Source organism: Biomphalaria glabrata, chromosome 16 (genome assembly GCF_947242115.1).
Source record: "Biomphalaria glabrata chromosome 16, xgBioGlab47.1, whole genome shotgun sequence".
In the NCBI taxonomy this organism is placed as follows: domain Eukaryota; kingdom Metazoa; phylum Mollusca; class Gastropoda; family Planorbidae; genus Biomphalaria; species Biomphalaria glabrata.
The window spans coordinates 22,800,559-22,813,041 of NC_074726.1; the positions used below are offsets into that span (position 1 = coordinate 22,800,559).

At 33.4% G+C, this 12,483-nt stretch overlaps 1 protein-coding gene across 2 annotated transcripts in view; it reads left to right on the top strand.

Moving 5' to 3' along the window:
• The first annotated feature begins 252 nt into the window (after positions 1 to 252).
• The window catches only part of LOC106069989 (WD repeat-containing protein 86-like), a 36,127-nt gene continuing 23,896 nt past the window's right edge, over positions 253 to 12,483 (top strand). The window contains exons 1-4 of one of the 2 annotated variants that reach the window (XM_056014646.1): positions 253 to 334; positions 4,637 to 4,906; positions 6,900 to 7,075; positions 8,631 to 9,048. In XM_056014646.1, coding sequence (XP_055870621.1) covers positions 4,751 to 4,906; positions 6,900 to 7,075; positions 8,631 to 9,048 — 750 coding nt within the window. In that variant the 5' untranslated portion in view covers positions 253 to 334; positions 4,637 to 4,750. Of the gene's footprint in view, positions 335 to 382; positions 582 to 4,636; positions 4,907 to 6,899; positions 7,076 to 8,630; positions 9,049 to 12,483 lie in introns of those variants that run through there. The other variant, XM_013229778.2, reaches the window with a different exon arrangement.

The window sequence follows — 12,483 nt, forward strand, 5'->3', positions numbered from 1 at the left end:
GATCGAGTTTTTCAAACATGCTCGGTCATCTTCTATAGGTTGAGGCAATGCCAGGACTAATAATTATTGCATGATATGCGAAACAAACGAAACAAATACGTTCAAATAATATTGAAGCATATTTTTTGTTTAATACGTCTAAATTCGTCAACGTGTAAAATGACTTCTCAGTAGAAGAGCTGCTTCATGTATGTCAGAAGTCACGGTGGGTTCCGGTGTTGACACGTTGCCTAGCAACCGCCAGGAGTTATGTCAGCGTGCCACCATCTTCCTGTCATGTGACTTTTCGTCCACGGGGAAGGGGAGAGAAGCAGGCAAGCCATTGTTCTTTTAGGTATGGTGATTTTTTTTTTGATTATTATTTTTGTCTTCTCCTTCCCACGCACGCGCTCACACACATGGCCGCTGCTTCACATTTCTTCTTTCAGATTCAGTTTTGTCAAGAGAACAAGACATGAAGATTAGATTCCTTGGATGAATAATGTAGCCCGTTAGGTCAAAGTTCAAAGGAGTGTATTAGTGTTTCTGCTGTGTTATTCGCTAACATATTTGTTTTCTCAAAGACCGGAATTAAGTTTAATGTAAATTTTATTAGAAGTTTGTGATTAAGATTTCTTTATTTGGACTTAATTTTGTTTACTCTAATCATTGATATTAGAGGTTGATAGATATATTTAATTTTATACACTTAATTTACTAGTCGTTTCAGATTACGGTGAAAAATGATTACAAGGCTATTTTAATTAGGATTTAGTAATTTTGGCTTGTACATTATCGAATCTATAACCATGATTCTAAGATTTATTCACTATTTATAAGTAACTTTCTATGAAAGTTATTATTTACAAATAAGCCCTTTAGTAAAGTACTGGAATAAGGAAGCCTCTTAAAAAAGTATTTTTATAAAAATACCTTTTAGAAACATATCTTTTTAAATGAAGACTTTTTTGAAAGTATGTCTATAACAAAGTCTTTTAGAAAAGTATCTTTATAATGAAATATTTTATATAATGAAGTCTTTTAGAAAAGTATCTTTATAACGAAATCTTTTAGAAAAGTATCTTTATAATGAAGTCTTATAGAAAAGTATCTTTATAATGAAGTCTTTTAGAAGAGTATCTTTATAATGAAGTCTTTTAGAAAAGTATCTTTCAAATTAGGTCTCTTAGAAACGTATCTTTATAAAAATATCATTTAGAATAGTATCTTTATAACGAAGTCTTGTAGAGAAGTATTTTATAACAAAGCCTTTTAGAAACAATGCCTTTGGGTGGGTGGCACTGTACTGCAGCAATCTGAAAAACTAAAATAAGATTCACTATAGACCATTGAGCTTTTAGGGAAGTAACTAACATATGACTATAGCTATCATAGCGAGACAAATATAGAAACTAACATATGACTATAGCTATCATAGCGAGACTAATATAGAAACTAACATATGACTATAGCTATCATAGCGAGACAAATATAGAAACTAACATATGACTATAGCTATCATAGCGAGACAAATATAGAAACTAACATATGACTATAGCTATCATAGCGAGACAAATATAGAAACTAACATATGACTATAGCTATCGCGAAACAAATATAGAAACTAACATATGACTATATCTATCGCGAAACAAATATAGAAACTAACATATGACTATAGCTATCGCGAAACAAATATAGAAACCAACATATGACTATAGCTATCGCGAAACAAATATAGAAACTAACAATTTAATTTCAGTGTGTTTTTAAATTAGTTGGTACAATTAATGATTAATTTCTTTCATAATTTTTTTTTACATAACAAACATTACCTTTACCTATCCCTTAGTCTGTTGGACCGTTGGGGTACCATGCAAGATTCGTTGACCGTCTTTCTCACTTCCTGTCTGTCTTTTGCCTTAGTTAGAACCTCTTTCAATGGTAAAGTTCCCCTTTCAGACGTTGGGATCAAAAATGAACTGGACATTATATTACTTTTACATAGCTACCTTACGAGGTGACCTAAAGATACCGAAACTAGAAATCCCAGGATTTACCAAGATTTAAACTTGCGATCCCTCGTTTCGGAAGCTGAATCCCTCACCTCTCAGCCACCACGCCTACTACAAAAACATTATAATGTCTGTATTCTTTTACTTTAGGCTCTTGTTTTAAAAATAAATTAGGCAAACTTATTTTCGTTACTCAAAACCATTTTATAACACGATATTCGATACCTATATCTCTAAATAAAAGGAGATTTTGTTATTGTAGACCTGTATTACCTGATCGTTTAAAAAAAATATAGACGTTCCTTCAAAATAGAAGATTACGTCCTACACGTCATGCATATTAACCAATGACTTAAATTCTGCCAAGTCACTGGTTTTCCTGGCTGGCTCAGGCCACCCATTCCATGCTCTAACAGCACTAGGGAAGAACGAGCATTTGTACAGTATGCATTTGTGTAAAATCTTTCTTGTCGTGAGAGACCATGAAATTTGTTTTCGACAATATAAAACCTTTTGTACTACTGAATTTAAAAAAAGGAATTATTAAATGTATAGTCATATCTTTACAAATGAGTACTCAAAGATGTTATGAAACATGTGACTCCTTTAATTAAAAAAAAAATAATTTAATATTGTCCTGAGAAGTAGGGTATCATAGATGTTTTAGTAACTATCCTAACAGTAAGAGAACTTAATGAAATACTAGCTCTTATACTGATATATGTACAAAAATTGCAATGTGGGAAGAGTGGTCGAGAGGCTAAGTACGCTTGAACGTGGCTTGGCTTGACTTCCTATGAAGGGGGCTCGAGGTTTGACACCCGACTTGAGCGCCCAAAGGCAGCATGGAAAACCTTCTCCCAGATACCCCCTCTTCCCCCCCCCCCCTCAACAGGTCCACTAATGAGATTGGACCATAGCGCTCTGTGCATGCTATAAACATGAAAGTAGCGCTATATAAAAGCAATAATTTATTGTTATGGCCAATATAAACTTTGGTGATGATTTGGTTTTCCTGACTAGTGCAGGCAACTTGTTCCATACGCTAAAGATAGAGAAGTTCTAGAACGTGTTTGCATACATAGCTAGTACAATTAAACCGATGAGGGCCTATATAGCTCTCATAGCGTGTAATGAAAAACAAACTTTTTAAAACAAAAAAGCTGATACGAAGTGTAATGGTATCAATTAATTTGTATCAGTCATATAATTACATTTGTATTAGATCTAGACTAACAATAATAAATCTGTGCAATAAGAAATATTTGTATTTATTTATTTTTTTGTTTAGTGCTATGTCATGCTTTTAGCTTTTTCGATACGCTTTGATCCTATCACTTATCTGGACCTGTTGGGAAAATGAAAGTGTGTGGGGGGGGATGAGAAAGAAAGGGATATCTGTGTACATTTTAATGTAATCACTTTTTTAAAGTGATTATTTTTTTGAAAGGAGTCGGAAACGACTTTTTAATTAAATGTTTGGCTCACAACTCCTCAAGCCAACACACTAACCACTCTGCTAGAGAGGTAATTACGAAAACAGGGGATTGTATAGTTATCTATTGTTGTTTCAAATCTACTTTAAAGCTGTAGTCAGGTATACCAACACCTCAGTCAAGTAAAATGTGTTTCCCTTGTTCGAGATATCAAACGAATAATTAATTACCAATAGTTAATTAACTAATTTTTTTATTGATTCTTGTGTTGTCAGGTAAAATAAATAATTGTGAAACAATTTCAACTTGATCCGAGATTGGGTGTCGAAGAAATAACGTAACCAATCTTTTTACCAGACAGATAGACAGACAGAAAGACAGAGCTTTCTGAAGAGACAAGCTTCTTCTAAAACATAGCTGATTATAACTTTTATTTTTCTATACAAAAAGACGCAACTTAAAAGTAGATTATGCATAGAAATAGATTAAATGATTATAAACAATATCTAGTTCCTTGCATATAAAAGTCTTTGTGTCTCACTTCTCTTTGAAATAATTTGTGTAATTTTTACGTCAAGATAATCCACTTTATCACAATGCTGTTATAAACAATAAAAAAAAATAATATTGATTTTTATAGAAATATTTCACAAAAAAAAATTAATTAGCTCAATTTTTCTACAATTTATCTTATATTATGAAATACAGACATTGCTTGAAAAAAGAAAATGTGCTCGTAGGTCAATCTAGTCTTTCATGTTAATCAATGAATACAATTCTGACTAATCATAGGTTTTCCTGGCCGTCTCAGGCAACCCATTGCAAGCTCTAATAGCACCAAGGAAGAAGGAGCATTTGTTCAAATGTGTCCTAGCATATGGAACAAGAAATGTGCCTTTATCTTTCTGTCTTTCTGAGTATTTTATTAGGTTTTGTTTTTGTATTTGAAGATTATTTTTCAGTGTTTTATGTATAATTGAAATCTTATATCCTGAAGGCTTTCTAAATTTAGTTATTTTACTTAAGGTGTTACATTAGTCAAATGTGAATATTCGTTTGTTATGAATCTCACTGCTCTATTTAGAGTCTGTCCAAGTTTTTAAATATTTTATTGAATTGAGGGTCCCAAACAGAGGATGCATATTCTATTATTGGCCTAACCAAGGTTAAGACTGTATTTTTTATATATACTTTTAATTTCCATAGTAATAGTAACATCACGCTGGAGTTGAACTTTAAAAAAAAAATTAATAACATTTTTACAATTTGAGGAGTTTAATTCATTGTTTAACACTGCTGGTCACGTGAAAGGTGAAGGCCATGGGATGCCTTCAGTCCAAGAAAGTTGAGGAGAACTATCTCCTCCAGAGTCTGCAAGAACATGAGCGCGGAATCAACGCCATGGCGGTCAGTGAGGATGGGTCAGTACTGGCCACAGCTGGCGAGGACAAAACAGCTAGACTCTGGAGTACCAAGGTAATTTAGTTTAGTTTATTCTGGACTTGAAAAACATAAAGAATGACACTATTCGACTAAGCTGTAGTTTTGTTGCTTAAATGAAGGATTCTGAACTTTACTTATTAAAGATTAGTATTTATGTCTGAAAAACTATAAATAGCTAGCTTGTTGGTGTAGCTAGTGGTATAAGTGTTTATGAAATATTCTTTTTTTTTATTAAGTATTTGTGTAGTTACATCAATATCTAATACACACCACAAAGGAAAACAAAACAAAGTGACGAAGTCTTCTGAAGGCGCAGTCGTTGAAATTGAATGTTCCACAATATATGCTTCGCGGGAGCCAAAAGTTTTGATTTATATTGTAGAGCGGATACTGTCAAGTCCAACTTCTAGGAAAATTGGTTGCCTTAATATTGTTATAGTCAACACCGAGGACAACAAACAGTGCGTCTAAGACCTCCGAGGTCGCTGTCGTTCTAACTGAATGTCTATAATCTCCACCTCACAGGTTCAGGGACAAAAACAGATCGTTGCTTATTTTTTTTTTTACATAGGAAATAACTGAGCTTCTATAAACTGAAATATGAATAGTCCATTATTAGTAATGAAAGTCAAACTCATGTAGCTTTAATTAAACACATAAATATAAATTTAGGTTGAACTAATGCTAAATATAGCATTTTTGTACATAAATGTAAATATCCTATTCTTTTTTTTTTTTAAAGTTATTTCTTTATTCACAAAGATTAATATTATACATTGCAATATAAACATTGACAAATCTTATTGACAAATCTCATGTTTGTTTAATAAATACATCATGAGATACTGAATGTTAAAAATGAATATGGAATACAAAATAAATAAAAAATTAAAGCAAAAGAATAAATTTGACCAAAAAAAAAAAAAGAATAATTAAAACATCATGAAAAGTACTGAATGACAAATGATGATAAGGTGATGAGAACATGAAATAAAAAGAAAAATCAAATTCCGACCAAAAAAAAAAAAAAGATGCTGACTGTCACTGGTAGTATAGCTCCAGATTCATTCCATCATGTATTTCATAATCAGCAAGTGTCACATGATCTTTAAATATTGTGTACCATTTTATGAGGAGAATTTTATCTGCTCTTGTGCCAGTCTGTGCAGCTATCAACTTTTTCAAGTCTCTAATTGTGTCATCATAATTGCACTTGACTCTAACTTTTTTACCAAGTCGATCATTACATGTGATTTCCAAGATTCTTTGGATTGTCCCTTGATGAAGTGTCTGCTTTACTCCTTTAGGAGTGTTTGGTTTGCTCCAAAATATGGAACGCTTCACGAATTAGCGTGTTATCCTTACAATTTGCATTTTGAGTTAGGTGGCAATTTTGATGTTTAATTAGCCTCCTTGACATTGTTTGGTGGATATCTGCATTATCTAGGAGAGGGGCACTGCCTTTACAAAACATACCAACTCGAGCTACTCTGGTAGTCAAGATGTTTTACTTATATTTTATTTTTAAAAAATGTCGTAGAAATAAATTGGAATTTTCAAAATAAATTTTCTATTCCAAGTAATGTCAAAACAATACGAAACGAATTTCCCATACAAGCGAAACGAGCTAGGAAATTTGATTTTCTAAAGCTGTTAAATTACATGTTGGGTGTGGAGACCGAGTGGCAATGTTTGGCCTCCCAAAAGCGTGGTCTCTAGGTAAAGACCGGGCTTTTTTATCAAAAAGTGGATTTTTGGGACACCACTTAATCCACACATCTCTAATGGGTACCTGAAATATTAATTGGCGTAAAAATGCGGATGGCTGTTGTGCTGGCCCCATGACACCCTCGTTGTCGTCGACCATAGAAACAGATGGTCTAAAATTGATGCTTTTTAAAAATATATTTTAATTACAATGTTTATAAACACTTCCTTTATTATGTACGCGGATACACCAAATAGCTAGCTATTTATAGTTATAGGTCATACATGAAAATCTGATGCAAATCATATTCGTTTTTAGACCGAGCAGTGTGAGTGTATCGGAGTCCTCCGAGGTCACACGGATTATCTGAATTGCATCCTGATTGAAGATTGTTTTGTCCTGACCGGAAGTGCCGACAAAACAATCAGGAAGTGGGACGTCGGCACGTGCGAGTGTCTTCTGATTTTAACTGGCCATTCAAGTGTCATTTACAGGTCAGTAGGTCGATTTTTTTTAGTCAGTAGTATTTTAGGTCAGTAGGACAAACAGCACCAGGCAAACAGCAAAAGCTAATAATTATCTAATTAATTTTATGTCATTTTTATTGTGTTTTTTTTTTCGTGGCAATGAGTCATTTTAAAGCACTTGGAGAGTTGAGAAGGGGGTAATAATAAAAATAAAGTAATAGCAAAGAATAGATAGATAGATAGATAGATAGATAGATAGATAGATAGATAGATAGATAGATAGATAGACAGACAGACAGACAGACAGATAGATAGATAGACAGACAGACAGACAGACAGACAGACAGACAGACAGACAGATAGATAGATAGATAGATAGATAGATAGATAGATAGATAGATAGATAGATAGATAGATAGATAGATAGATAGACAGACAGACAGACAGACAGACAGACAGATAGATAGATAGATAGATAGATAGACAGACAGACAGACAGACAGACAGACAGACAGATAGATAGATAGATAGATAGATAGATAGATAGATAGATAGATAGATAGATAGATAGATAGATAGATAGATAGATAGATAGATAGAACAAGGATTGTATCCACTTTTTATTTCAACAGAAAATATTTTCTTCGCACAATATTTTCAATTTTTAGATAGAGTTCAAAATTTGCACTGAAGTGAATGTCTATTAGAGATTTTCATTTATGGTAGAAAAACTATAAATAGATAGCTTTTATTTTTTTTTTTTTTTTGTAAATCCGGTGTAAACAAACATTTTGATAAGCTATGTTTTTTTTTAAAGCATATTTCAGTTTTTGTGTCCTTTTGAGCAATGCAATGTTAGTCCAAGTTTTGAAGCTCTTTATTTGTAGCTCAAAATACATTCAAAAGTTTTCTCATCTTATCTTATCTTAACCCCAACCCTAACCCTTTACTTCAAAAAAGAAAATATTACATCCTACGTGTGTTCTTAGGCCAATCTAGTCATGCATGTTAACCAATGGCTTAAATTCTGCCAAGTCATTGCTTTTCATGACTGACTCAGGCAACCCATTCCATGCTTTAAAAGCAATAGGGAAGAAGAAGACGCATCAGTGCAAATTAGTCCTAGCATAGACTTTTACTTTATGGCTTTCGACTTATTTTAAAACGAATCGGCAACTAACTAAACATAATTTTTTTTTTTAAATTGTATCAATAGACCATATGATCTATAAGGCAGATGATGTAAAGGTCATCTGTTTCTGTGGCCTACGATTAACGAGAGCGTCAAATGGCCCCAATTGATGTCAGGTACTCATTAGAGCTGGGTGGACTTAGAGGCGCCCAATGATCCCGAAATAAAAAATTCCAGTCTTCGCTGGGATTCGAACACGGGGAAGCCAAGCGCTTTACCTCTCAGCCACCGCGCCTACTAATAAGATAGAGTTGACATGAAAATGTAATGTATTTGGCAAAAGTAAAGTTTAATGAAACATTTTTCAGTTTATCATGAACATCTCTTGTAGAGATTGACTGAAATTTAACAATATGGGATAATACTATTTTGTTGTTGTTGTTTTTTTAGAATGATCTGCACTGGAGATTTTATCTTCTCAAGCTCATACGACAGAACCGCCCGGGCCTGGGACTTTGACACAGGAGAATGTGTCCGCGTGTTCAGGGGTCACAAGAGGGGCGTTTACCCCCTGATCTTCATTCCAGCCGACCAGGACGACGACGAAGAGCTGGAGGTCGGCACCCCTAAAGACATTCTCATCACGGGGTCCGCTGATTTCACGGCGAGGACCTGGAACTTTGAAACCGGCCAGCTGATGAAAGTCATGAAAGGTCACACCGGAGCCGTCACATGCATGTCCGTTGACCCCACAGGGCGCGTGCTGTTTACCGGAAGTACGGATTTTACTATTCGGAGCTGGAATTTGTACAAAGGCTCTCAGTTGAAAACTTTTGAAGGACATCAAGGCTCAGTAATCTGCATGACGGTAAGTAGGATTAATATATACACCTTAAAAAAGTAGTTCCCAAAAGTGCGTTCTTGTACGCGTGACTCGATTTTTTTCACATTTGTCATAATATGAATCACTAGTCACCGTTTCATTCAAAACTCAGAGTCGGTCTCCATGTGTAGGGACAGTACGTAGAAAATATATTAAACGTTGTGAATGTTACTTTTGATGTAAATATAATAACATAATGGACGAAGGGCAGGGTTTGAACCCGGGACCATTGAGACCATCCAACGACTGTCCAGAGCGCTTACCACACGACCATAAGAACAATAAAATTTGTCAAAATTACACAATATAATAATAATAATGAGGAATGTAGTATTTACCGTGGTTACGCAGCCCTAGCTGTGACCTAGATATTTAGCAACATCCAGGGCAAACTTTATTAAATGACAGATTAAAATATTCATTTGTAGTACTAAATAAGAGGGTCAACATTTTAGGGATTTGTACTTGGCTCAGAATTCCAATTTTCCAATTTAACTGGATTTGAACCCGAGACTACAAGAGTTGCTTTACTAACTGATATCATATTATTTCACATTTTATATTTACTGTAATTATGGAATGGGTAGTTTATAAGTTCTGATATTTTCAACAAACAAAATAAATCTTTAAAATAAAAAAAATAATTTTAAAAAAAACTTACCTAAAGGGGAAAAACTCCGTCCTTAAAACTATAACTATCGATGATGTACAAGCATAGACATATATATATAGACTGGACGATAAAGAACAAATTATTATCGGAAATATTTGGGAAAAGATAAGTGTGTAGATCCACATCACAAACCTATATATATTTGCCTATGTCTATGATTATAAAACAAAGACAAAATATTGGGAATATGGCAGTTTTGCACTTTTCAAAACTAAAGATCAAAGGTATATATTGGCTGAAATGTTAGTCCTAGAATTTATAGCTCAATCGCCGCCATTTTTTTTTCACATAGATATAGTACATAAAACATATTGACTCCCCCCAAATAAAAATAACTTCCTACTTCCAGTCTATATTTATTTATGTCTATGTGTACAAGTTATTTTCCTTAATCGATATCAAACAAAATAATTAATTACGGTAATTAATTTACTAACTTTTTAAAAATTGATTCATGTTTTGTTAGGTACAACTAATTATTATTTAAAGTATCAACTTCATCGGAGAATGCGCGAAGGAGACATAGCGTTAACAATTAATTTAAGGGGACTAAACCCAAGACATTTAGCCATATATGTGAGTACTGAATAATTAGTTTCCCTTGTTGGTATCAAACAATATAATTAATTTCCAGTAATTAATTGTCGAATTGGTTACATTTTTTATTCATGCCTTGTCTATGCAATGAATAAGCGTGCCAAGTGCTAACCTGACATAATGTTCACTTATAGTTCAATTCTTGTTTATTAAGCTGGCGACAGGGGCCTTTAAACCTAGCGTCCTTGATATTGTTCAGTTCATCGTGGAAATATTCAATATTCAAAGCGTCACATATGATTGAAATATAATCTGAGATTAAAACATTTAATAACAAACTTGTAACAAAATATATTATGTATAAAGTCAAAGGGTATACATGTGCGTGATCATCATTTATAAGATACACATCTGTATAAGTGTGTCACATTAGAATTGGGTAGTGATTTTAACTTCGTATTTTTTAAAGTTAAATAAGTTGACCCCCCATGTCCAGTTGTATGTCGGATGTTTATGTACAGAAATTACAGAATTCTAGTCTATGAAATAAAATAGTTTAAATCCTTCTACTAGAAATCATGAAAATATTAAACACACACTCTATTTTAAGCAAAAAGGAAAAAACTATTGAAAAGACTGACATAATGAATGAAATAAGCCTTGTATTAATACACTTCAAATTCAAGTATTTTAGTGCTTACATTTTTTTCACCTAATTTCTCTGGTTCCTGGTATGTTCCATAAAAGTATATAAAAAATAAAGTAAAGTTCCCCTTTCAGACCTTGTGGTCTATAGGGCAGAAGATGTAAAAGTCGTCTATTTCTAGGGTCTACTGTTAATAGGGGTGTCATGTGGTCAGCACAACGACCAACCGCCTTTACCTTTCCCTAACTAATGTCAGATATCCATTAGAGCTGGGTAAACTCAGAGGCGCCCGAAGATCACAAAATTAAAAATTCCAGTCTTCACCAGGATTTGAACCCCGGACCGCGGTACTGAAGCCAAGTGCTTTACCTCAGCCACAGAGCCTCATTTAAAATTATGTAAGTCCACGCAAAAGCAATGACATGATTTTTATATTAATTTGTGGAATTACATCTCACTGAGTTTTTAAAATAGTAAAAAAAAAACGATTTCTCAAAATTTTGTTCTAACTTTTCATCTACAAGTTCTAACTTTTCATCTACAAGTTCTAACTTTTCATCTACAAGTTCTAACTTTCCATCTACAAGTTCTAACTTTTCATCTACAAGTTCTAACTTTTCATCTACAAGTTCTAACTTTTCATCTACAAGTTCTAACTTTCCATCTACAAGTTCTAACTTTTCATCTACAAGTTCTAGCTTTCCATCTACAAGTTCTAACTTTTCATCTACAAGTTCTAGCTTTTCATCTACAAGTTCTAACTTTTCATCTACAAGTTCTAACTTTCCATCTACAAGTTCTAACTTTCCATCTACAAGTTCTAACTTTTCATCTACAAGTTCTAACTTTTCATCTACAAGTTCTAACTTTTCATCTACAAGTTCTAACTTTCCATCTACAAGTTCTAACTTTTCATTTGCAAGTTCTAACTATTCATCTACAAGTTCTAGCTTTTCATCTACAAGTTCTATTTTTCCATCTACAAGTTCTAACTATTCATCTACAAGTTCTTACTATTCATCTACAAGTTCTTACTATTCATCTACAAGTTCTTACTATTCATCTACAAGTTCTTACTATTCATCTACAAGTTCTTACTATTCATCTACAAGTTCTTACTATTCATCTACAAGTTCTAACTATTCATCTGCAAGTTCTTACTATTCATCTACAAGTTCTAACTATTCATCTGCAAGTTCTAACTATTCATCTACAAGTTCTAACTATTCATCTACAGCGTCTTTTGCTCTTGAGCAGTTGACTTCTCTACATTCAGTTCTGAGAAGATATCGCTCAAGATTTACAGACAAATTAGACATTTCTCAGTCCTGCAGTGTACGGTTGTCTATCACAACTAGAGCGACTATGTTAATCGAACAAAGGTTTCTCTGAGAAAGGTTAATCAATCATAGGTCTCTTGAATAGAGATCTCTCAGAGAAAGGTCAATCAAACAAAGGTATCCGAGAGAAGGGTCAATCAAAGGTCTCTCAGATAAAGATTAATCTAATAAAGTTCTGTCATGTAAAAGTCAATCAAAGAAAGGTCTCTCAGAGAAAGATAAAT